The sequence below is a fragment of the Bos mutus genome, chromosome 17 (genome assembly GCF_027580195.1).
Source record: "Bos mutus isolate GX-2022 chromosome 17, NWIPB_WYAK_1.1, whole genome shotgun sequence".
Classification (NCBI taxonomy): Eukaryota; Metazoa; Chordata; class Mammalia; order Artiodactyla; family Bovidae; genus Bos; species Bos mutus.
In genome coordinates, this window is record NC_091633.1 from 1,845,030 (window position 1) to 1,868,354 (window position 23,325).

A 23,325-nucleotide genomic window follows, 5' to 3' on the forward strand; every position below is an offset into this window, starting at 1 on the left:
CCTGCCCAGGCAGTAGAACCCTTTCCCCCAGTATCTCAGCTTCCAAAACCAAATTCACTTCAATTCCGTGGAATTTTAAGTCACCTCTCTCTGGGTGTTCTTGTCTGTCTTAGGGGCTGAGGTTCAGGGCTAGCACGAGTCCATAGGGGAGGCCCCAGAACCCGGGCTGATGAGGCAGGGGGAGGCCATCTCCGTGCCAACAACTCAGTGACTGCACTTTTTCTTATTTGGAAGGAGCTGCCTCCAGGTGGGGCCCAAAGGCAACTGGCCTGGCCACAAGGGAGCGAGCCCCTGCACTTGGAGAAGGGATCCTACCTAGGCCAGGAGACCCCAGGTACACTGGTGTTCCCGACTGTCCCCTCGGCGCCGAGACCTTCCTATCCTACAGGGGCTAACAGCCACCTGGAGGCTCTGACAGCTGCTGTACCCTGAGACTTGAATGGCACCCAAACCACGAGTTTGTTCTCGCAGTTAACTGCTGTGCCCCAGGGCCCGGGGTGGACAGGGCAGATCATCAGGAACTCCACCTTCCAGGCACCTCCCCCACCACCACACTGGAAAACGGTTTCCAAGCTCCAGAACAGGGGGATTTCCCAAATCACGACCATGAGGCGGGCATCGGGGCAGTGACCCCGACCGAGTCCAGGTTTCTCTCTCCTCCCCGCCCCTCCTCGGCTCTACTGGGATTCTGACCCCTCCCCCAGTTCCTCAGCCAGCCCCGACCCACGTGGTGGCTGGGCCTCTGCAGGAGGTCGGAGTGGGGAGAGGGAACGGAGGGTTCCGGATCTGAGTTGGATGCCTGGATCTGGGTGCAGGCAGGATGCCAACCAAGTGTGGGCCCTCTACTGGGGGCTGAGGCGTGGAAAGGCTAGGCTGCAGACTCCGGGGATAACCCGTCCCGGCCTCGGTTCCACATTCACCGGCCCCGCCCTGCATCGATTCCTCCGCAAGCCAAGAAAAAACAAGGCAGCCCGCGTCTCCACACCGTTTATTGCTCCTTCCAGGGAGGTGGGGTCGGTGTGGGGGGGGGGGGCGGGCGGGAAATCTGTGCGCGCCAGGGCTGCGGGCCCTGGGAACCCGAGGCCCGGCCCTCAGGCGAAGGTGGAGCCGTTCCAGCCCACGTTGGCCGCGTTCATGTCGCAGAAGTTGATGTAGATCCTGCGAGGGAGGAAGCGAGGCTGAGCCGGTCGTGCGGGTGCCACCGAGGCCGCGCGCCCCCCGCCCACCGGCGCCCACGCACCTGTCCGGGCTAATGCGCAGGCGCTCGGTCAGCAGGCCGCACAGCAGCTTGCTGTAGGAGCGGTTCTGCGCGCCGCCGATCTTGCCGATGCTGTGCAGGCTGCAGAGCGCGCAGGGCTCGCTGGAGCCCCCGAAGGTCATGAGCTGGTCTGGGACCACGTGCACCGCGATGTACTGCGGACGAGGGGCCGCGGTCAGCCGGCTTGCACGCCCCCGCCGCTCCCGGCCCGGAGCCCCATCCCGTAGCCGCCCACACTCCCGGCCCGGAGCCCCATCCCGGAGCCGCGCTCCCCGCCCGGCCCTCCCCGCAGACCTGTGCCGGCTTGCCCGTGGCCTGCGCCAGCTGCTGCGTGAGCTCGGAGAGGAGCCCGTCCGGCACGGAGGCGCGGGGCACGTTGGTGTTCACCACGAACATCGGCATGATGGCGAGGGGCGGCGGGGACCGGCACGCAGGACTCGACCGACGCGCGCGCTAAGGCAGCCCGGGAACCTGAGCTACGTGACCACCGCCCGGCGCCCCGCCCCGACGTGGGCCCGCCTCCCGCGACGTCACCGCCGGTCCCGCCCCCGGGCGGTGGCGCGCTCCCGGCCGGTGACGTCACCGCCTCTGGCCCTGCGCGCCCTGTCCGAGCCGTTCTCCGCTGGGCGGCCGGAAGTGTCAGTCCTTTCACTTGGTCACAGCGATGTCTGTGTGCTGGGAACAGCGGTTAGCGGGACAGATGACCCCTGGCCCTCGAGGAGGGCGCAGGCGGAGTCCCAGTTCATTCTACGGAGTCCTTGTGTGTCCGCAGTCTCCCGGGCCGCAGTCGCGCTCATGCCTGTGTGTGTGTGTGCGTGTGAGTGATGGAGAGCGGTGGTCATTGCTGCATGTGGGCAGCGCTTGCCGCAGCGCGTCGCCATCCAGGGACCTTCCTGCACCCAGCTCTTGGAGTGGGTGCGATTGCCCGGAGGTGCCCAGGGGAGGGGCTGGGGGCACACGGAGCCCAGAGGCAGTCCGCAAAGCTTCAGTCCACCGGGCTACCTCTCTGCAGCGCTGAAAATGCCAGCTCCTCAGGGAAGCCCACCCCATCAGGTCCTCTGGGGGTGCCGTCTCTCAGAGCCCTGGGGGGGAAGTCTCTCTCTGCCACTGCTGGTCAGCTCGGGGCGCACATCGTAGGTGCCAGGCATATGAGAGACGTGGACTAAATACTGGCTGAATGAAGGAGTGAATGAACTTAGCCCTGACAGGGCAGGAAGAGGGCAGGGCCAGGGCTGAGCCTGTAGGCCCTGCCGTCCCTGAGCAGAAAGGCTGCCCAACTCCTGCTCTGAGGAGACCCTGGTCACGGGGCTGTGCTGGGGAGCGGAGCTCTGCCGGGCACTTGAGGCGGCATGCTGGTTGGGCCCAGTCTCAGATCTGTCCAGAGAGGTCCTGCCCTTGGTCTCTGGCAGGTATGGTTTGGTTAAGGGGGATCCTGCACATGCTGGCCTGGACATGGGCCCCCATGCCCATGGGACCAGGCGTACTCAGGCAGGAGGTCCCGTGGCCCAGCTGGGCAGATGCTCTGTAAAAGGCCCCTTCTGTCCCTGCTCTTACCCCAGCAGGCCACCTGTGCCGAGGTCTCTGTTAACCACGGATGCCCTCCACGCCCGTCTCCAGCTCGGGGGCTCCCCCAAGCCCCAGCAGGCAAGCCCGCACAGCCTGTTCTCTATGTCCAAATCCAGGTGCTTGCCTTTCGCCCGTCCCTGATCGCCTGCCAGTGAAATGGACCTCCCTCCACTGTGCTTGGGTCCTCACCCCTCCCGCCCACCCCGCCTAGTCTCTGTGAGCTGCCTGGGGCAGCAGATCCATATGATCATGTGACTTGCCCAGTGATACATGAAGAGAAGTGACCCAAATGACTCCAAGCAGAAGATTTAGTAGCCAGCGCCCGCGTGGCGGTTCTCTGATAGTGGAAGTGGGTGACACGGTGAAGCCCCCACGCCCGGCAGAGACACTTGCACCGATGATGCGTAGGTGAGCCCTGTGGCCCTCAGGCTGTTACTGTGGCACCGGGAGCCTTCCCTGGTCAGCACCGCCTCTGTTCACCCCTGACCTTCCCAGGAGTGTCAGTACTTTGTCTGTAGAAGGGCATCGGAGGAGGTGGCAGCCTCCCGGTCCCACTTCTTCCTAGCGTGGGCACCTGGCTCACCTCTCTGAGCCTGTTTCCCCATGCGTAATTCGGGCATGACGGTAGAGCCCCCTTTACAGAGGGCCGTGGTAGGGATCGAGTAGCCTAACTTCTGGCCATGGTCCCTCTGATCCTCGGGGCAGTGCTGTCACAGTGCCCCGGCTGGCCTGGTCCCCACCCTGCGTCTCACACCGCCCTCCTCGGCGGTGAATCTTGTGTGCTGCCCCGCGATGCCGTGCTCCCAGCCCCTGGCTTGGGCCTTGCTCTTGGAACGCTCATCCGCCTCGGGCTCCGTTCCTCGGGAAAGCCCTCTCCTTCAAGGCCGCCACCCTGTTTCCATCTGAGCTACCGCACTGCTTCCTTGCTAGGCTCCATGCGGTGGGGCACTGTCTTTTTTGGGCTCATGACTTCTGGGCCACATGACTCGGTGGCAGGCAGAGGGCCTCCAAAGACGACCTCGCCCTGATCTCTGGAACCTGTGAAGATGTTAAATTTTGCGGCAAAAGGGACTTCGCAGATGTAATTAGGGTTACAGACTTTACAGTAGGGAGATGATTGTGGATTATCTGGGTGGGGCCGATGTAATCACATGAGCCCTTAAAAGCAGAGAATTTTCTCCAGCTCAAGTCGCAGATGAGACGGAAGGGGCATTCAGAAAGCCTCAAAGCAGAAGGACTCAGAAGTGCTGTAAATAAATGGCTTTGTAGATGAAGGGGCCTCAGTCATCCGGAGCTGAATTCTGCCAACACTGAATTCTGCCAGCATCCCGAATGACCTCAGAAGTGGGCTCCTCCCTAGTTGATCCTGAGATGCCTTGACTTGCCTGAAGCGGAAGGCCAGTCACTTTGTACTCAACGGATGACTTGCAGAAACTGTGAGATAATAAACGTGTTTTGTTTCAAGCTGCTCAATTTGTGGTAATTTGTTCTAGGAGCAATAGAAGAGCATCACCCCTGCGTCCCCAGGGGCTCTGTAATTAGCTACCGAACAATAACCGGCCCTGCGCACCAGGAGGCCTTGGACCCCCCTACCATCCTCTCCCTCCTCACCGGCAGCATCTGTTTGCTTAGAACCTTCACCACCAGAGCCACTGGCAACCGGGCGCTGTCACCGCCCCCCACCCCCGGGCAGCTGTGTCCACGTGATGTGCAGACTCCGCAGGGAGCAGCTGCCTGCAGATGGGGTCGCCTCCCCGAGCCCTTCCTCCTGCCCTGCTTGGAACCTGGACCGGACTGCCCGATAGGCAGTCAGATGGGACCACCAGGAGCCGTGCCCCACAGGTGAGGGCTGCAGGCAGAGACCAGGAGGGGAGGAAACCTCAGGATGTGGCAGGACAGCTCTGGGGGACCCAGCATGCCCAGAGGGCTGGCAGCTGGGCCCAGGTCTGAACATCTCCAAGAGCAGGGCCTGAGTCAGCCAGGCTGTGAGGGGTGCCCGGGGAGGGCGACTCTGTCCTCCAGTCCTCGTCCATGGGCGGCCCACTGCCCAGCGGCTCCCAGGGCGCCTTTGCCAGCCTCCTTCCCTGGTGTCCCTCCCCAGCACTCACGGTTCATCTCTCGCGGAAGGATCCAGCTGGGCAGAGCCTTCAGCAAGCCCCTGTGCTCTTGTTTGCTGAGTGTGGTGAAAGGTGCGGCAAAGACCAGCCAAGTCAACCCCCTCCCCTCTAGTCATAGCAGAAGGAGACGTGGGGGCCACCATCCCAGCTGAAGGGACAGGGTTTTAAGAGGGGTGTCCGCCAGGAGACCACCATGCTACCAAAGCAGGGCCGGGACACGGTTCAGAGGGGGCGAGCTGGGCTGAACCTTGTGAATGAACTCTCTGAGTCTCAGCCGGAAAAGTTCAAAATAGGGGAATTCCTCTCCCGCAGACGTGGGTGAAGATGGGAGAGATTAAAGTACCAGCACAAAGCACCTGCATGCAGGAGGTGCTCAGCAAACGCTCCCCGACATTACTGCATTGTCACCACGTGTCCTGGAGCAGCAAACGGACTAACGGGCCTGACCCTGATGGTGGCCTTGGGCTTTCCCTCCCCAGCGGCCCGGTCCCTTCCCCACCCCCTCCCCCATCCCATCAAAGCCAAGGCCAGGCCAGGTCCCGTCCACCTCCCCTGGCACAGCCTCTCCTATCTGCGGGGTCCCATCCCTGCCTCCTTACCCCGCTGGGGGCGTTCCCTGGGCAACAAGGACTCCCAACACCCAGCCCACACTTTTACAGCCAATTTAGCTGGGTGGGTGGCAAGCGGGACATGGCCCAAGGGCTGGGCCTGGGCTGGGCCTGGGCTGGGTGTATCTCTGCGGCCCATGCCGGGGAGCAGCGTGCTGAAGTGTGACCGATGCAGTCCCAGACCCGAGACACAGCCAGACGCCTGCGCTGCTCCTAGCCTGTACACCTCGGGATTGCAAGGTCAGTAGTGCCCCCTGGAGCCCAAGGAGGATCCAGGGAGGCCGGTCAGCAGAGGCAAAGTTGGGCCAAATGGATGGCAGAGAGAAGCTGGGAGACCCCACGGAGGGCTCCCGCAGTGCCGACTCCCGCCTTCCAGAAAGCACTACGGTGACTGGACCCAGAGGCCCTCATTCCCATCCTCCAACACTCCTGCCTCCAAGGGAGCCCCAGCGGGGCCTGTCCGCAGGAAGCCAGCCCCAGGTGACTTCTCCGCAAGACCTCCCCTGAGCCCGGCTCAGAGAGTTCTCACTCCATGAACAGCCCACTGCCCGCGGCTTCTGCTAACCTGGCGGTCACTGCTCCCTGTGGAAGCCAACAAGGTCTTCATGACACAACAGTGGCCGGCTGGCTTTCGTACCTAGGTGCCAAGGTAATCCAACGGGGAAAATGGTCTTTTCAGTGAACGATGCCGGCACCACTGCACCTCCATTACCAGTAAATGAATAATCGAGTTCCCTAGAGGTCCAGTGGTTGGGGCCTGGCCCTTTTCACTGCCAAGAGCCCGGGGTTCAACCCCTGGTTGGGGAGCTGAGATCCTCCAAGCTGTGGGGCGCAGCTGAAAACACTGGTGGACGCTAGGAGAAAATCTAGACGACTATGGATTTGGTGACGATTTTTAGATACCACACGACCCATGAAAGAATTGATGAGCTCAACTTTTTTAAAATTAAAAACGTCTGCTCTGCAGAAGGCACTGTCAAGAAGATGAAAGGGCAAGCCACAGACTGGGAGAAAATACATGCAAAAGATGCATCTGATTGAAGGCTATTATCCAAAATATACAAAGAAGTCTTAAAGCTCAACAATAAGAAAGCAAACAACTTGATTTTTTAAAATTGACCAAACAGGGGCTTCCCTGGTGGCTCACTGGTAAAAAAAAAAAAGAAAGAAAAAAAATTACGTCAAAGCAGAAGACACAGGTTTGATCCCTGGTCCAGGAAGATCCCACATGCTGCTGAGCACCTAAACCCGTGAGCCAGAACTACTGAGCCTGTGCTCCAGGGCGGGGGGAGCACAACTACTGAGCCCACACACCCCAACTACTGAAGGCTGCTCGCCCTGGAGCCCAAGCCCCACAACAAGGGAAGCCGCTGTGGTGAGGAGCCCATGCGCCGCAACTCGAGAAAAGCCCACGCCGCAACAAAGACCCAGCACAGCCAAAAATAAATAATTTTTTTTAAAAAAGAAAATACTTAAAAAATTGGTCACTTTAAAGGGATACTCACCAAAGAAGGTATATACAGATGGAAAATTAGCGTATGAAAAGACGCTCCAGGTGTGAACTCAGGGAAGTGCAAACCACAGCAGAATGCCACCCGCACAGTTATTAACAAACAGAACGGCCAGGATCCGGAACACTGACAATTCCGAATGTTGGTGAGGGTGTGGCGCAACGCTCCCCTCGCTGCTGATGGGAATTAGAACGGCATGGTCACTTCAGAAGAGCATTTAGCGGGTTCTTACAAAGCTCAAGAGACTCTTGCTCTATGACCCAGCAATCATGCTTCTTCGTATTGACCCAAAGGATCAAAATGTATGTCCACACAAAAACCTGCGCATGGATGCGTGTAGCTACTTCACTCATAATTTCCAAAAGCAACCAAAAATGAACTGTGGGACATCCGGACAGTGGAATTTTACTCAGTGCAAAAAGAAACGAACTTTTAAAAGCTATAAAAAGACAGGAAAGAAACTTAAATGCACATTACTAAGTGAAGGAACCCAATCTGCAAAGGCCGCATAACTGCAGGATTCCAACTATTTGACGTTCTGGAGACCACTGTAGACTGTAAAAAGATCAGTGATCGACGGGGTGCGCAGCGCAGGAAAGGGATGACCACACAGAGCAGAGAGTGGATGCACGTCACCATACACCTGTGTAGACCCACAGCATGTACAGCAGAGGAAATCAGCATGGAAAATATTAGCATGGAAAAGTAGCTAAAAATTAGCATGCAAAATGCTGAGGAGAAAACCCCAGTGTAAACCGTGGACTTTGGATAATAATGAGGCGGCAACATAGGGTTGTGCGTTGTGACAGACATCCGCTCTGGTGGGGAACACTGATGAGAGGGGCTGTGCATGTGTGGGGGCCGGGGGCACACGGGAAATGCCTGTACTTTCCTCTCCATTTTGCTGTCAAATTAAAACTGCTCAAAAAAATATTTTTTTTGTTTTAAATAATGGGCAAAAGATTTGAACAGATTCTTCACCAAAGGAGATCTGTGAATGGCGTGCCATTTGTATTAGTACATAAAAAGATGCTCACCACGAGGTGCCACTACAGTCAGTGGGATGGCTGGATTGAAGGGACTGAAGATGCCAAGTGCTGAGGAGGACTTGGAGACTCGAGAAGTCTCGTGGACGGCTGGTGGGAATGTAAAATGGTATCATCACCCTGGAAAAGTTTCTTCTACAGGTAAGCATGCATTCGTTATTAAACTCAGCAATTCATTTACCCAAAAGAAATGAAGGCACATGTCTACACAACTTGTGCAGGAATGTTCACAGCAGGTTTATTCATCGTGGCCAACAATGAAAAACAATCCAAAAGTCCACAAACAGGGAAATGGGTTACCAAATTATGGTACATCCATACAGCGAGATGCTACTCAGCCACACAAAGGGGTATGTGCGAATACACGCAACAACATGCGTGAACCTCAAAGCCTTTATCTGGAGCAAGACCAAACACAGACGCATACACACACGGCGTGGAGTTTTATCGAACTGTCTGAAAAGGAACAGCCAGTGACAGAAGGCAGGTCCGAGGTTGGGGTGGGGGGTACTGATTACAAAGAGGCAGGAGGGATGGGTGAGCGGTCTCCCTTGGTCGTGGTCGTGGTTCGCAGGTATGCACACCTGTCAAAACTCACCGGATGTACACTTACTGTGGATTCACTTTATTGTATGTAAATTACACCTCAAAAAACTTGATTAAAAAAAAATCAACTCCTCAGAAAATCCTTTCGTGGCCACGCCCCTCTCAAAGGCTTCACAAGCTGTATTTTCTTCGCCTGCGTTTCTCTGAGTTTGTCATTGCTGCTTTCCTGCAGACAGCCTCCAGACACGGGGCGCCGAGAGGCCCCCGAAACCGTCTCTTTGAGGCTGAGCACCTGGCCTGCACACCGAGGGCTCCACAGGAGGGGGAGAGCCCGGGGCCGGCCCGCCGTGCTGGCCGAGCTACAGCTCCGTGGACCGGACGACCTCGGGGCCAGCCCACGCCGGGCCTCGGCTCCTCCCGGGGAAGTTGAGTCTGTGCAGCTCCTCCGATATCTCCATGAAGCTCTTGCCTCTGGTCTCGGGGAGGAAGATGCCCGAGTACACAGCCGCGCAGACGCAGACACAGAGGAACGGCACGTAGATGAAGTGTGACAAGCCCTCCTGGGGGTTGCAAGAGACCCGAGGCCTGCTGTGGCCCACGGAGCCCCCGCCTCAGCGGAGGCCCCAGCACAGGCCCCGTGAGGGCCTCCGCCCTCTTGGCTCAGGTGAGCCCCATCCCCATTCAGGGTCACACTCCCTGGATGGATGGAGCCTCCCCGGGGCGGGGGGTTCTCACACTGACAGGGACAAAACAAAGGCAGGCCGCCCCCCGCTCCCGGGGGGGCAGGGGCAGGCAGGCCTACCATGATGAAGGGGAACACCAGCCCCACCAGGAAGAGCATGGTCCACATGAGCGCCCCACAGACCATATAGGCAGCAGGCCGGGCCATCTGGTCAAACAGCTCCGTGGCCAGGATCCCCGTCACTCCGGCTGGAAGAGGGAGTAGGGACGGGGGCTGCCAGTCAGGGCTCCCTGGCCTGCCTACCCCCACCTTGGCCCCCCCCCACCCGCCCCCGACAAGAAAGTGGGCCCCCCCAGCCTTCCTCCAGCCACGCCCTCCCAGAAGCCTGTACCAGGCAGGGGTGAGGGTGTCAGGGTTAGGCACACCCACCCATCCTTCACCCAGACACCCCTGGTCCTTCAGCCAGGCCCAGAGGAGGGAGCCCCCGGGGCCCCAACTCACCAGGGCCGATGCCAAAGCTGAGGATGAAGGCGAAGATGCAGGCCATGGCCAGGTAGGCCATCCAGGAGAAGGAGCCCTGCGGGAGGGGCAGGGGGAGCGGTGAAGGGAAAGTGGGCGGGGCCCAGCCTCCCCCACCCCACCCCCACGCCCTAACCCGCCATGCCAAAGGGCCCAGCTACCTGGAGGCAAAGGGCCACCGTGAAGACGCTCCCCCAGCAGGTCATCAGGCCGTAGCCCCCCGTCAGCAGCACCCGCCGGCCCGCCCTCTCAATCACCAGGCACTGCGAAGGGAAGGAGCCCTGGCTGACTCACCGCTGCAGCCCCGGTTAAGGTCCCCTAGGCCGCCGGCCCGCAGTGGGCAGGGGCATCATGCAGAAGCTGGGGAGGGCGGTGGGCGCGGCTTGCCACTTCGTGGATTAAGACATTATTAATTTCGCAGAGGGTCGCGATCACTCAATACCCATTGGGTTTCTCCATCTCAAAATGGCGGTGTGAGCAACTGGCAAACAGTAGGTGCTCAATAAATGCTCGCTCGCTCCCTGCATTTTAACACAGAAACCTGAAGTGGAAGTGCCTTAGCTTGGAGGCCTGTGGTGCCTGGAGCCTTAGCTCCCCGAGGGTCTCCACCCCGACAGGCTGCACCCCCAAGGTGAGCACCCCGACGGTCGGCATCCCCAAGGTGAGCACCCCGAGAGTCTGCCGCAGGGCTAGGCGCTGGGGGTCAGCCCCAGCAGACTCACGCTGAGCAGCGTCGCCAGCAGCTCGCAGCCCCCGGTCCCGATGGCCGCGTACTGGATCTTGTCCTGCGGGATCCCTGCCTGGCTGAACACGGCCGACGCGTAGGCGTAAATCTGCGAGGAGAGGGGCCGCTGCGCGCCCGCTCCCATCACGCCCGGCCGCAGCGCGCCGGCTCCCCGCCTTCCCCGCCCGCTCGCATTCCCCGGCCCCGCGCGGCCGTCTCACCGCGTCGTTCCCGCACAGCTCCATGGCTCCGCCCAGCACCACCAGGCTGGCCACCTGCCGCCGCAGCGCGCGCTCCCGGAACAGCTCCCACGGGCGCCGCGCGCGCCCGCCCCGGCAGACGGCACGCTCCTGCTCCAGCTCGGCCAGCTCCCCGGCCAGGTCCGCGGGGCCCCGCAGCCGCCGCAGCGCTGGGGAGGGAGAGGGGAGGGGAGGGGAAGGATGGGGTAGGGGAGGGACCGGGGAGGAGGAGGGGCAGAGGGCACTGGGCTGAGTTCCCAGCGTCTAGATGGCCCCCATAGTGAGCTCCCCAAACCCCGCTCCGGGTCACTTCACAGCCCCACGGACTAGGAAGGCTTTAAGAACCCGGGTGGTCTGCGGGTGCCTCACACAGGACACAGTTGTGGCCGGTTGCCACTGCCGCCCCCGGCTCTCCAGGGGTCCCCGTGCCCACGCAGCCCCTGGGGTTGCGGGATTTGGCAGCTGCTCCCACCAAGTGGGCATGTGTGCACCGCCCCTTGGCTCTACCCCCTGACTCGCTCAAGGCCGCAGGGTTAGCCCAGCTGGGACGGTCCTAGATCAGCCGATGCCCCGCTGACCTTCGACAGTGACCAAGATGAGCAAAACTGCCAGCAAAAGCAGGCTGGACTGGCTGGTCCCCCGCTGACCCTGAAATCAGCAGGGTCGTGCAGCCCAGCCAGCAAGTGAATGAGTAGAGGACGCCGTCGTAAAGGATTGCTGTTTTAAGCTGGAGGTTTGGGGATTGTTCCTTGGGCATCCTTACTGTGGCCTTGGCTAGCAGGTGAGCCCACCAGTCTAGCTGGCATTAGGCCCTTGAGCCCTTGCTCGGGGTTTCATCATCTTGCCTGTGGGGGGGTGGCGGGCTCTTTCTTCACACCCTGCTGGGGTTTCCCAGATGGCAGGGGCTGGGTCTGTTCCCTCCCACTGCCCTGCCACTCAGGACAGGCCCCTGATAAAGAGCGTCGAAGGGACGGATGGATCATGAAATTAAGGCGCAGAGAGAGCAACAGCTTTTCCTACGTGAGAAAGGAGGACCCACATGCTCTGGCCACATGTGCCCCATGGCCAAGCGTGGTCCGGGGGCCCAAGCCAGAGGCTCACCTGCCCGACAGGCTGCAGGGTCTCCACAGTCAATGAGCAGGTAACGCGGGCTTTCGGGGAGCAGGGGCAGGGAGGCCAGCTGGAGCACCCCGGGCACCAGGCAGCTGGCCAGCAGCAGGGGCCAGGCCTGCGGGCCACCCAGGAGCTCCCTGGGGAGACAGGAGACGCTGGGCCAGCGCCGCCTGGCCAGAGCCCTGTTGCCTCCCGCGCCCGAGGGCAGCGTCCCCGTTCCCCTGTGCCTCCTCCTAGCCAGCTCTGGGTCGGACACCCAGCTAGGGACTCATGGCAGGGCAGGGCCATGGCCTCCCCTTATCCCTGGCGACTCCTCTCTCCAGGGCCCTCCCCAGGGCACCAGGTTCTGCCCTTGCCTCTCTTTTCTGGGACAAACAGCACACGCTCCCTTTCAAAGCCCAAACTTGCCCCGTCCTCTGTCTAGACTTGTCCCTGCTGCCTGGTCCTTCGGGGCTGGAAGAGGCTGACAGGCAGCACGCTGGCCAGAAGCCCATGGACGGCTTTCAACGCCTTCGTTCAAGGAAGCCGTGTCTGAACCTACTTGGGGTGGGGGAGGTTTAGGCTGCCCCTTAACCACTCAGTGTGTGGGGGGGCGTGTACCTGAGTCCGACCACCTGACCCATCACGAGCCCCAGGGCGGTGAAGATGGCAGAGGTCATGGCCACGGCCCCTCGGAGCTCCTTGGGGGCACTCTCCCCCAGGTACATGGGCTGGATGTTCATGCCTACACCTGGCCGTGCAGGGTGACAGTCAGTGGCGGGGCGGGCTCCCCCGCCCCCGTTGGCGCCCTGGCTTCCCATCCACGGCCCGAGTGCTGCTCCCTCAGCCTGAGCCCTGTGGGGCTTCCCCCCCCGCCCCTCCCTGCTGTCGGGCAGGCAAGACTCCAGTCCTCCCACAGTACTCCTGGAAGAGAAGCCCTGGTCACCCTTGGGGAGTGGGAGGGGCAGGAGGGAGCCGGCACCCATCAGCTGTAGGCTGTCCCCCTCCCACCTGCCCCAGGGAGGCATCTGGTGCCCAAGCACCCTGTGGGGCACTGGGACGGGCAGGCGCTGCCCCCCCCACCTGCCGCCCACCCCAGAGGGTGACAGCTGGCTGTGCCCAGGCACCATTCATCTGCCCAGGGAACACGGAACAGGGCTGGAGCGCTCCTGCAGGGTTCTTGCAGCCCCTCCCTGCCCTCAGGTCGGGGAAACAGGCCGTGACAAGGCCCTGCCTCTCTGAGCACTGGCTGGGGGAGCTGAGAGGAGCAGGGTTGCGCTGATGGCCAGAAATTCTCAGAGGTACCCTCGCTCTTCCTGCAGACACTGAGGGAGGGGTTCCTTCTGTGCTAGGAACTTGGGGCACAGAGGCACCGTCTGACCTGGCCCCTCTGTCCCTGAGGTCCCTGAGTGTGGGCTGTTGTTAGTGACTCGCTTTGTGGCAAAGCGGATGGTGTGTGACTCCTGAGATCAGGCCATAAGCCTCCCGGGACTCGCTCCTCACGGGCCCACACACAGGTGGGCGCGCGCGCGCGCGCACGCGACACACACACACACACACACACACACACAGGCATGCACACACACAGGCGTGTGCGCACACCACACACACACACACACACACACACACACACACACACAGGCTCTCTGTCACCCATCACTTCCCCTGGAGGAAGCCAGCTGCCATGCTGTGCGGACACTCAGCAGCCCTGCTGGGAGACCCACGCAGGCTGGGAGCGCAGCTCCCGGGAAACAGCACACAGGGGGACAGCATCTCAGCAGCAGGCCCAGCAGCCACGGCCAAACCTCAGCTCACCACAGCCCCGCCTGGCACGTCACAGCCTCCCGAGCAGCCCCAAGTCGGGACCCCCCAGCTAAGACACTCTGGGTTCCTCACCCCTAGAAACCGTGAGTGAATCAGCGTTGCTGGCTTTAAGCCATTGAATTGTGGAGCGCGTTGTGTCACAGGAACAGACGCCTAGTAAGGACATCGGCACCCGGCTGTATACACAGTAGGGTGTCAAGGGGACTGATGATGGCGCCCCTAAAAGCCCAGGTGGACACGCTCAAGATTCTGCTCCACCCCCCACCCCTGCAGGAGCCCCAGGTCCCTGGCAGGCTCCTCGGCTTCTGTAGGGATGACCAGAGGTCTCCTCTTACATGCCTCTCCACTTTGACCGCCAGGAAGCCCCCGGCTTAGCCTTCTGGGGATGTCTGTCCTCCCAGCCCTACAGAGTGTTTCCATTTTTTCTAGATCCACTTCAGCTGTCTAGTTATATGAGCCTTTTAAGATAAATCATGACTAAGTCAAGCACGCCTGGAAAAGAGATCAATGAGTGAAAGGAATAAGGAGCAACGGGAAGGAAAGGGGACCCCCAGGCCCACTCCGTACCTGCACTGATGCCCACGAGCAGTCTTCCCAGCATGATCATCTCGAAGGAGCCTGCTCTGCGGCTGAAGCCAAACAGTGCTGCGGCGGCCAGCACGAAGACGTTGTTCACCAGCAGGGACTTCTTCCTTGGGGAAGCGGAACACAGGCGAGGCAGGCTCAGGTTCAGTGCCAAGGATGACCCCCCCCCGCCCAGGGACCCTTCCCTGCATCCACAGCCAGCCCTGATCACGCCCGTGTGTGTGTGTGTGTGTGTGTGTGTGTGTGGTGTGAGTTGCCTGCACAGAAGTGATGCCGGCCACTGCAGCTGGGGTCGCCCATGGGATGCCCCCAGGGGCCAACCCCCACCCCCAGCCCCAGTGGTGCCTGCTAAGTTGCTTCAGTCGTGTCTGACTCTTTGCAACCCCGTGGATTGTGGCCCGCCAGGCCCCTCTGTCCATGGGATTCTTTAGGCAAGAGTACTGGAGTGGGTTGCCATGCCCTCCTCCAGGGCATTTTCCCAACCCAGGGATTGAACCCTAGTCTTCCGCGCTGCAGGCAGATTCTTCCATCTGAGCTACCAGGGAAGCCCCACGTCTCCAGTATACCCCTAGATTACTCTCCTTTCTGCCTCCACCACAGCTTGAATGGACAGAACTCATATTTTATGGGTTTATCCCTACAGACTGAGCACCGCTCTCCTCAAAGTCCTTTGTAAAGCCAAGTGCCTAATACCTGATTCCTCAGACCCAGTGAAACCCTGGCAAGGAAAGGAAAGGAAGCCAGGTAACCTCCCGTGTCCTCCATTCATTACAGTCACTGCCCAGAACAGGACATCTGGACGGCCCCTGCCCAGCTGGTTCGGCAGGACAGACTGCCAAACTGGGCAGGGGGCACTGGGCACGGCGGCGGCTCCTCCGACAGGAGGCCTCAGCTCTGGGCTCCTGACACTGCGCTCGGAGGCGCCATCCTGAGGTCACCAGGAGAGCTGGCAGGAGATCCTGCAGCTCAGGTCCTGATTGGGGAAACGGGCCAGAAGTGGCTTGTAATTCAAAAAAAAGAAAAGGATGGGAAAATCTCTTCTTTCCAGTTTGGAGGCAGCCCGTTCCACGGTGAGTGTCGTGATCTGACACCTACCCCGGGTGATCTGCAAACCTGGGTGATCTGCAAACCTGGGTCCTGTGAGGGGAGTGTTTTCTACTGGGTCCAGACCAACTGCCAGATGCTCTGCCCTTTGACCCTTTAGACTGGGAAGACTGTAGTGCTGAGAGTGCCTCCAGAGAATCAGAATGCAAGACCTTGGACTTTGGAGCAAAGCCACAACTTCAGTGAATTATCTTCTGCTGCTGCTAAGTCGCTTCAGTCGTGTCCGACTCTGTGCGACCCCATAGACGGCAGCCCACCAGGCTCCCCCGTCCCTGGGATTCTCCAGGCAAGAACACTGGAGTGGGTTGCCATTTCCTTCTCCAATGCGTGAAAGTGAAAAGTGAAAGGGAAGTCGCTCAGTCGTGTCCGACTCTTCGAGACCCCATGGACTGCAGCCCACCAGGCTCCTCCATCCATGGGACTTTCCAGGCAAGAGCATTATCTTCTTAACCTGAAATAACTCCTGACTGGTCGCCTTGCCCTGGTAGCGGAGAAACATCAGACTGGGGGTCTGGCTGTTGTTTTAGCCAGCTGAGTCCTGGTTTTCTGTTGCTTGCAGTTGATGCTTCTGTTAAATACACGCCGTCCTGTGCACTTCTGCTTCTGACAGTGCAGGCTACCTCAGTAACGGCGGATGAGAGCCCACGGCACCCGGCGTCATCTCAGGAGCCTTGTGGTGCAGAAGCTGGTGTCCTCAGAGGGTAGAGCCTGCTAAAGGACCCAGGCCTGCAGGACTGTGGCATCCACTCAGCGCAAAGACTGGGGTCACCCTGGTGGGCAAAGAGCTGCAGCCCCTGGAAGCACTGACCCGATACCGGACTGGGAGACCGAAGCATGGACGTCAGCGAGGCGGGCGACAGCGTGAGCGGCTCCAAAACCCCGGAGCAGAGCCCTCCCTTGTTTCCAAGGCTCGGGGTCCTGTGCTCTAAACTAAGTTCACCCGTTAGCTTCCTTTCCCTCGATTAGTCTGTCTGTTCTCTTTCTTGGTCTCTCTTGCCGTGAGAGGTCTTGAGGGCAGTTAAGTTTACCGTCAGCGTGTAGATGGCAGGATATTGAGAGGGCTGCAGGGCTGGCACGCTGGCTGCCTCGTGGAAACCCCGCGTGCGGGCAGCTCAGCTCGGTTGTGTCGGCGCTGGTGGCTGTGGCGAGGCAGTGCCCTGGGCGGGCTCAGGAAGGGCGGGACTGGGTACCGTGAGGCGGCACACGTGGGGAGCCGAAGATACAGGAGACTGGTGCTGACGGGTGCTGGGCGGCCAGCCAAGGAGGGGATGGTGGGAGCCTGGCCTGCCTTCTCTCCCGCCGTCTCGGCCAGTAACAAGCTGTCTCCCAGGACTCTGAGCCCGAGTGCAGACGCTGCAGTCGGAGTGTGGCTGGAGCTGATGCGCTCAAGGTGACCCCCGCCCCAACCCCTCCAGGAGAGCCCAGGCTGCAGGCCCGCCCTCCCCAGGCCAGGCTTCTGAGCACCTCCTTCCATCCGGTGAGCTGCCTCAGGGCCCTCTGTGCTCTCACAGTGTTCCATTCCTCAGTCAGTCTCCTGCTTTCGACCCAAGAACTGCCTCAGGTGGCTACAAAGGGGGCCTCGGGGAGAAAGCACCTGTTCATGGTCACGTCTAGTCAAACCCGTGGTCTTTCCACGAGTCATGTGTGGACGTGAGAGTTGGACCATAAGGAAGGCTGGGCGCCGAGGAATCGATGCTTTTGAACTGTGGTGTTGGAGAAGACTCAGTCTTCAGAGTCCCTTGGACTGCAAGGAGATCCAACCAGTCCATCCTAAAGGAGATCAGTCCTGGGTGTTCTTTGGAAGGACTGATGCTGAAGCTGAAACTCCAATACTTTGGCCACCTGATGCGAAGAGTTGACTCATTGGGAAAGACCCTGATGCTGGGAAAAGTTGAAGGCGAGAGGAGAAGGGGGCAACAGAGGATGAGATGGTTGGACGGCATCACTGACTCGATGGACATGAGTTTGCACAGATGCCGGGAGTTGGTGATGGGCAGAGAGGCCTGGACCCTGCTGAGCATTGTGCTGCGCTGCGCTGCGTTCCGCTGTCAGACGTGGGTCCTCTCTCCCTCCCAGCACGGACTCTTCCCTCTACCACGTCCCCGGGAAATGTGGGCTTCTCGGTGACACGGCAGGCAGAGCCGGGGGCCGGTGCAGAGCTGACCCGGGCCTGGGCCTGCTGGGTGACCTGCCCCCACCCCTCAGCCCATGGACCAGGCTGCCCCTTGTTGAGAGGCACTTGGGGTCCCGGGAAGCACTCACCTTCCCAGCGTGACGGCCAGGGGCCCGGCGAGCAGCGCTCCCAGGAGGCCCCCGAGGGGATACAGGGACACGATGAGGGACCACAGGAGCAGGACCAGGTGGTCGGGCAGCGGCTGGCCGGTTCGCGTCCGCCACGTCTCATTGGCGAATTCCTGAACGTACTGTGGATGCAGATGCTGGTCAGCACCCCCACCACAGGCCTTCTTCCCCAGGCCCTGCCTCCGCAGGGCAGGAAGCCTCCCCAGCCACCCTGCCCGTTGTTGGGGGACGGAACTCCCCTGAGTGCGGGCGCGCTGTGCCGTCTTTGCTGCAGTGTGCCATCCTGGAGCTCAGAGCCGGCCAGTGTCGATGTGGCCCCTCCGAGCCCAGGATCAGCCCCGTCTCTCCCCCAATCCCACCTGGCCCACATCAGCGGGCTCCCCCACGGGCCAGCTTTCTGATCGACTTGGCCGTCGGCGAGCATCAGCAGGGTATCAGAGGAGGCCGGAGGGGCGTTTGTCCCCCGGGCTCCATTCCTGGATGGGAAGTGAGTCCGCTGACAGCTGCTCTCTTGCACCCTAACCCTAACCCCAAAGGGATGGGAGGGCCCCAGTTCCGTCCTGGGACCTTTTTTCCTGCAGCCCCAGCTGTGTGACAGGACACATGACCTTCTCAGTCAGGTGGGTTAGAGGCGGCTTCTATCACTGGGGCTGAGAGATGCTGCCTTTCCACAGGCACTCGCTGAGCATGGGCACAGGCCTGGCGAGCTTGCTGGGGACTCAGAGACAATGGGACCCTGAGAGGGGACCAGCAGAAGGCTTAGTCCAGCTGGGAGCTTGCTGAAGGAAGGCTTCAGGCAGGTGATGGCATCTGGGTGGCTCTTGAGGGGCTTCTGCAGGAGGGGCAGGGAGGGCTTGGCCCACGGGGGTGGGGGGTGGGGTCTGTGTTTAACTGCTCTGGGCACAGAGTTGGGGGAATCAAGGCGGGAGACAGGTGGACAAGTTCGGACCCCAGGGGCCCTTGGACTTCAGGTAGATGTGTGTGTGTGTGTGTGTGTGTATTAGTTTCTCAGTCATGTCTGACTCTTTGAGACCACATGGACTGTAGCCCGCCAGGCTCCTCTGTCCATGGAATTCTCCAGCTAAGAAGAGTGGAGCGTGTTGGCATTCCCCTCTCCGGGAGATCTTCCTGACTCAGGGATTGAACCTGGGTCTCCCGTAGTGCAGACAGATTCTTTATCGTCTGAACCCCCAGGGAAGCCCTCAGGTAGATGAGTCTGTCCTTACTCCTATGGGCACTGGGAGTCACAGAAGGTTTCTGAGCAGGGCAGTGGTTTGATCGGACTTGAGAGGACCTACAAGGGGAGAGGCTGAAGGCAGGGAGGCCAGTGGGGAGGCGGGGCTAGTGATCCAGGCAGGAAAGATGGGTCTGAACTAGGATCATGGCAGAGACCCAAGGAAAAATGGCTGGAAGCCAGAGATAGTCAGGAAGGACTTTGTGTTTTTCCAGGAGGGAGGGCAGAGTCAGGGTGGACCTCCTCCCTGGGGGCACAGGGGGAATTGTCTGCTGACATCAGAGACACGGGAGCACATGTGAGTTTCAGGGGAGAGTGCAGAGCTGGATTTGAACTCGCAGGGCCTGGGGAACAGCCCAGTGGAGGTGGAGGCGTGGGAGGAAGCTCCACCAAGCGGATGGCGGCCTGAAGATGTGACGTGGGCCGCTGTTGACGCTGGGGTGGTGACAGTGGGCACTCAGGGTACGTACCAAGGTCGGGGCATTGATAATGGAGAGGTTGTAGCCGAACTGGAAAGTTCCACCAATACCAGCCGCACAGATGGTCAGGAGCAGGACCCTGCCCTGAGCCTGAGGAGAAAGAAGAGGACCCAGTGGCCGACGGCAGCCCCCACCTCCCTCCGCGGGGCTGCAGCCCACCAGTCCCAGCATGGCGATCTGTCTGAAGCTGGCGGTGGTGACGTCCCCGCTTTGCAGATGAAGAAACGGAGGCAGAGAAAGTTGCCTCCGTCACACAGCATGGAGCAGGTAGCAGAGGTGTCCCCTGCCTTCTGTTCTGAGCCCGGGATCCCACTGCCCCTCGGCCCTGATGGCATTTTCCTGAGATGGACAGCCATTCCCAGTGCCCTACCCCTACCCTTGCCCAGCTGCCCCCGGGCACGCCTGCTGTGGCTCAGGGGACAACGCCCTGAGCTGGGGCCCCAGGGGGTGAAGCTCTGTGAAGCTTCTCCACAGACTGGCCGGGCACCCCCCTCTGTTAAGAGAAGGGGCCATGTGGACCCACATGTGTGGGGACCTGGAGGCACCTTGAGCCGCAGAGAGCAGCCGGAGCCCCGCTGATGCTGGTGACAACCTCCAGGCTGGGGGCAGCTGGCACACACAGCTGGTACAGCAAGAGGGCATCTTCTCGTCCTGGAGCAGCACCCCTAGACAGGCGGGCGACTCCCCAGGGCACCCCCAGGAGGCTCAGAGCCCTGACGCCCCGTCGTTAGGTTGGTAAGCTTTCCTAGGGATTCACCATCTATTTAGAGTTTGCCTCTTATATATAAATTTTTTTTAAGATTTTTTTTACACTTTTTAAAATTTATTTTTAATTGGAGAATAATTGCCTTACAATGTTGTGTTGGTTTCTGCTGCATAACAGCGTGAATCAGCTCTAAGTATACCTATATCCCCTTCCTCTTGAGTCTCCCTCCCACCCCCCACTTAAAGATTTTTTTGGTGTGGGTCATTTCTTTAAAGTATTTATTAAATTTGTTACAACATTGCTTCTGTTTTATGTTTGGGTTTTTTTTTTTTTTTCGGCTGAGAGGCATGTGGATCTTAGCTCCCAGGACCAGGGATGAAACCAGCACCTCCTGCGTTGGAAGGTGAAGTCTTAACCGCTGGGCCACCAGGGACATCCCCGTCTTGTCCCTTTTGATTACAAAAGAGTATGTTCATTAAGGGGCTTCCCTGCTGGCGCAGCGGTAAAGAATTCGCATGTACTGCAGGAGATGCAGGAGACCTGGGTTCGATCCCTGGGTCAGGAAAATTCCTTGGAGGAGGGCATGGCAATCCACTCCAGTATTCTTGCCTGGAGAATCCCATGGACAGAGGAGCCTGGTGAGCCACAGTCTGTGGGGTTGCACAGAGTCGGATACGCCTGAAGCAACTTAGCATGCACACACGCACACACATGCTCATTAAATCTTTTGAAAGCTCAGTACACACTGAAGGTTCTCCACTCTCCCAGAGAACAGTGACCTGCTTCCCTCAGATGTTTGACGAGACACTCACAAAGCGTTAACTGTACAAAAATCGGATTGTTGATCTTTTCCCAATAACTCTATACTACCTTTCATGTTCTGGAAAATTGTCACCCAGCTATAAAGTACTGTGTCATATTTATAACTTTTTAAATATTTAAATACAAGTTTCATGGCAGAAGGATGTTTGGCTCAGGACTTTGTGAAAAATTTCCAGAACCTGAAGGCTACTTACTCATTCATCTGTGGAATACCGAGTGCCTGATCCAGCCAGGAACTGAGCTGGGGGGCAGATACGGGGGGCGGGTAGGGGCGATGGAGGGCTGGAAACAGATCTGCTTCTACCAGATGGTGAGAAACTGCGCTGGGGTGGGGAGGTGGGGGAATAGGCTCCCAGGGCAGGACCCTGCCGAGGATGTTGCCACCAGTCTGCGGGCAGCTCTGTGCCGGGCACCCTGGCCGGCCGCCAAGTTCCTATAAGGCTAAGTGACTTCCTCCCAAGCGGGAAGCCACAGAGGGAAGCCAGGTGGGAACCCGGGAGTCCGATCCCGATGGAGTCACGCGGAAGCTCCCTAATGGGCTGCCTGCCCGTGAGAGTCCCACTGGGTGCGCAGATCCACAGGAAGCTGCAAGTCACCCGGTGAGAACTGAGCCCACCTGGCAGGGAGGAGGCCGGCAGGTTGCCAAGGCAGCATAAATTACTTAATTCCCCGAGACCGTGCATGGAGACCACCTAGGCCTGCGGCGACTGGTCATGAAAGCCTTCAAACATTAGCTATGGTAGCGAGGAGTCATTCAGTGAGTAAAGGTGGCTTGCCTTCCCATTCTGGGCAATAAATCTACGGTTCTAGGTGCTGGGGATACAGCAGTGAACCAAAGAGATGAAACCTGGGATCTCACGGAACTTTTCTTCCAGCGGGAGAGTGACAGGCAGTAACAAATGAGCAAGGAGAACACGTAGAGTGTCAGCTGCTGCAGACACTCAGAGAGAGAAGGGGGAAGGGGAGGGGCCGGGGTCTGGGGTGTGCTCAGGGAAGGCGCCCGGAGTTGAGGGGGGCGCCCGCATGAAGACCAAGGAGATGAGGGGAGGCGCCGTGCAGGGGTGTGAAGGGACTCCGCGGGGGTTGGCCCTGGCGGGGAGCCCCCAGGGATGGGGCATTGTGGACCTGCGCTTCCGGATGCCTGGCTCCCTGGGTGAAGCAGGAGGTGAATGGAGACGGAGTTTAGGGGGAGCGTGGAGGAGACGAAGGTGGGAAACAGGCCCCGGAAAGGAAGAGGAGCGGGTGCAGTGGCCAGGGGCTGCTGAGTCTGGGGGCGCTGTCCGGCCCGCACGAGAACCTAAGTGATGCTAGTGGGGGACAGGTCCAGCACCCTGCGCCCCAGCCAGACCTTCGCCCGAAGCAGACCCGAGGGGAAGGCGAGACCAATGTGCGGTGGGCGCTTGCGAAGGCTGGGGCAAGGCGCACCTTAACGCGCGCGCAGGCGCACAGGGAGTGAGGGGTAGGGGGCCCGCGAGCTGGTCTCCAGGGTCCGAGGCTATATTGGGGATGAGGCGGCTCGCGCGCATCCTCATCCCCCGTTTCTGCAGCTGCGAAGACCAGCCCGGGCCCACCTCTGCAGACCGGAAGGGAGCTCCGATCCGGGGACTTCTCGCCCAACAAAGCCTGCCTCCACCCCCCGCAGGTCTTGGCAGGCGGCTCTGATCAACGAGCTCGGACTCGCCCGAAATCCCGGCCCTGGTTCCCCGTGCATTGCTCCGCTGCGGCCTTCGGACCGACCGCTGCCGGTCCCTGCCGCACCCTTCTTTGGATCTCCGCCGCCGCCCCTTCCGGCCCCTCTTCGGGGCCGCCTCTCACCTCCATCTGGCGCCCCCGCCCTCTGTCAGGTTCCGGGAGACCCCTGTCCCCGGGAGGGCCCCGTCCCCGGGCACTCTGAGGCCGAGCCCTTGATTCTGCGCGGACATCCCCACGCTCCTCCAGCCCAGGTGTCTCCGCCCTTCCCCCGGAGGAGGGGCAGGATTCGGAGGGATGAAAGGCCGACCCACCAGTCTCCGGAGCGCTCTCATCTGTCCGTCTCCCGCAGAGCCGCGGAGTAGGAACCCGGATGGGAGAGCGGGTCTCGGGTTGCAGCCCAAGCATACATTGTGTGCGAGGCCGCGCTGGCCCCGGAAACAAGATGAGTCCAGTCCAGCGGACTTTGTGAGGTGAGCAACTAGCGGATCCACTGGGCCGGATTAATCTTTCATTTCTTAGGGCTTCTCAGGTCCTGCGTGAATCCAGGAGGTCGATTAAGGTCAAATCGAAACCAGACCTGCCAAAGATGCTATTTGTGGTCATGGAAACATAGACCCGAAAGTCACCCTAGGAAGTCATCTGAGCGACGACGGCGACAGGACACAGACCA

At 60.0% G+C, this 23,325-nt stretch overlaps 2 protein-coding genes across 6 annotated transcripts; both read right to left on the reverse strand.

Annotated features, from left to right (window-relative positions):
* Positions 1–971: 971 nt before the first annotated feature.
* On the reverse strand, positions 972–1,761 carry MIF (macrophage migration inhibitory factor). Its single transcript, XM_070385556.1, has 3 exons — positions 1,553–1,761; positions 1,241–1,413; positions 972–1,158 (listed from the first exon to the last, which is right to left on the reverse strand). The coding sequence occupies exons 1-3, from the start codon at positions 1,658–1,660 to the stop codon at positions 1,092–1,094; spliced, it is 348 nt and encodes a 115-aa protein (XP_070241657.1). The 5' UTR covers positions 1,661–1,761; the 3' UTR covers positions 972–1,091.
* Positions 1,762–8,330: 6,569 nt separating this feature from the next.
* Positions 8,331–23,099, reverse strand: SLC2A11 (solute carrier family 2 member 11). Of its 5 annotated transcripts, none has more exons than XM_070385797.1 (12): positions 22,967–23,099; positions 19,427–19,525; positions 17,684–17,844; positions 14,300–14,424; positions 12,530–12,659; positions 11,918–12,066; positions 10,799–10,986; positions 10,576–10,686; positions 10,015–10,116; positions 9,836–9,911; positions 9,455–9,582; positions 8,873–9,212 (listed from the first exon to the last, which is right to left on the reverse strand). In XM_070385797.1, exons 1-12 carry the CDS (start codon positions 22,985–22,987, stop codon positions 9,012–9,014), a joined length of 1,491 nt encoding a protein of 496 aa, XP_070241898.1. In that variant the 5' UTR covers positions 22,988–23,099; the 3' UTR covers positions 8,873–9,011. The 5 variants fall into 5 exon arrangements, with proteins under 5 accessions (XP_070241895.1, XP_070241894.1, XP_070241896.1 ...); XM_070385796.1 differs by having other exon boundaries at positions 22,779–23,060; XM_070385794.1 differs by having other exon boundaries at positions 8,331–9,582.
* Positions 23,100–23,325: the final 226 nt, after the last annotated feature.

Coding starts and splice junctions, on each gene's coding strand:
- MIF (XM_070385556.1), bottom strand. CDS start 1,660: ATGCCGATGTTCGTGGTGAACACCAACGTGCCCCGCGCCTCCGTGCCG. Junction 1,414..1,552: donor CCACGGGCAAGCCGGCACAG/GTCTGCGGGGAG, acceptor CCTCGTCCGCAG/TACATCGCGGTGCACGTGGT. Junction 1,159..1,240: donor CTGCGCATTAGCCCGGACAG/GTGCGTGGGCGC, acceptor CCTCCCTCGCAG/GATCTACATCAACTTCTGCG.
- SLC2A11 (XM_070385793.1), bottom strand. CDS start 23,060: ATGCTTGGGCTGCAACCCGAGACCCGCTCTCCCATCCGGGTTCCTACT. Junction 12,067..12,529: donor GGTCAGGTGGTCGGACTCAG/GTACACGCCCCC, acceptor CTGTCTCCCCAG/GGAGCTCCTGGGTGGCCCGC. Junction 10,987..11,917: donor CCCTGCAGCCTGTCGGGCAG/GTGAGCCTCTGG, acceptor CTCCCTCCCCAG/CGCTGCGGCGGCTGCGGGGC.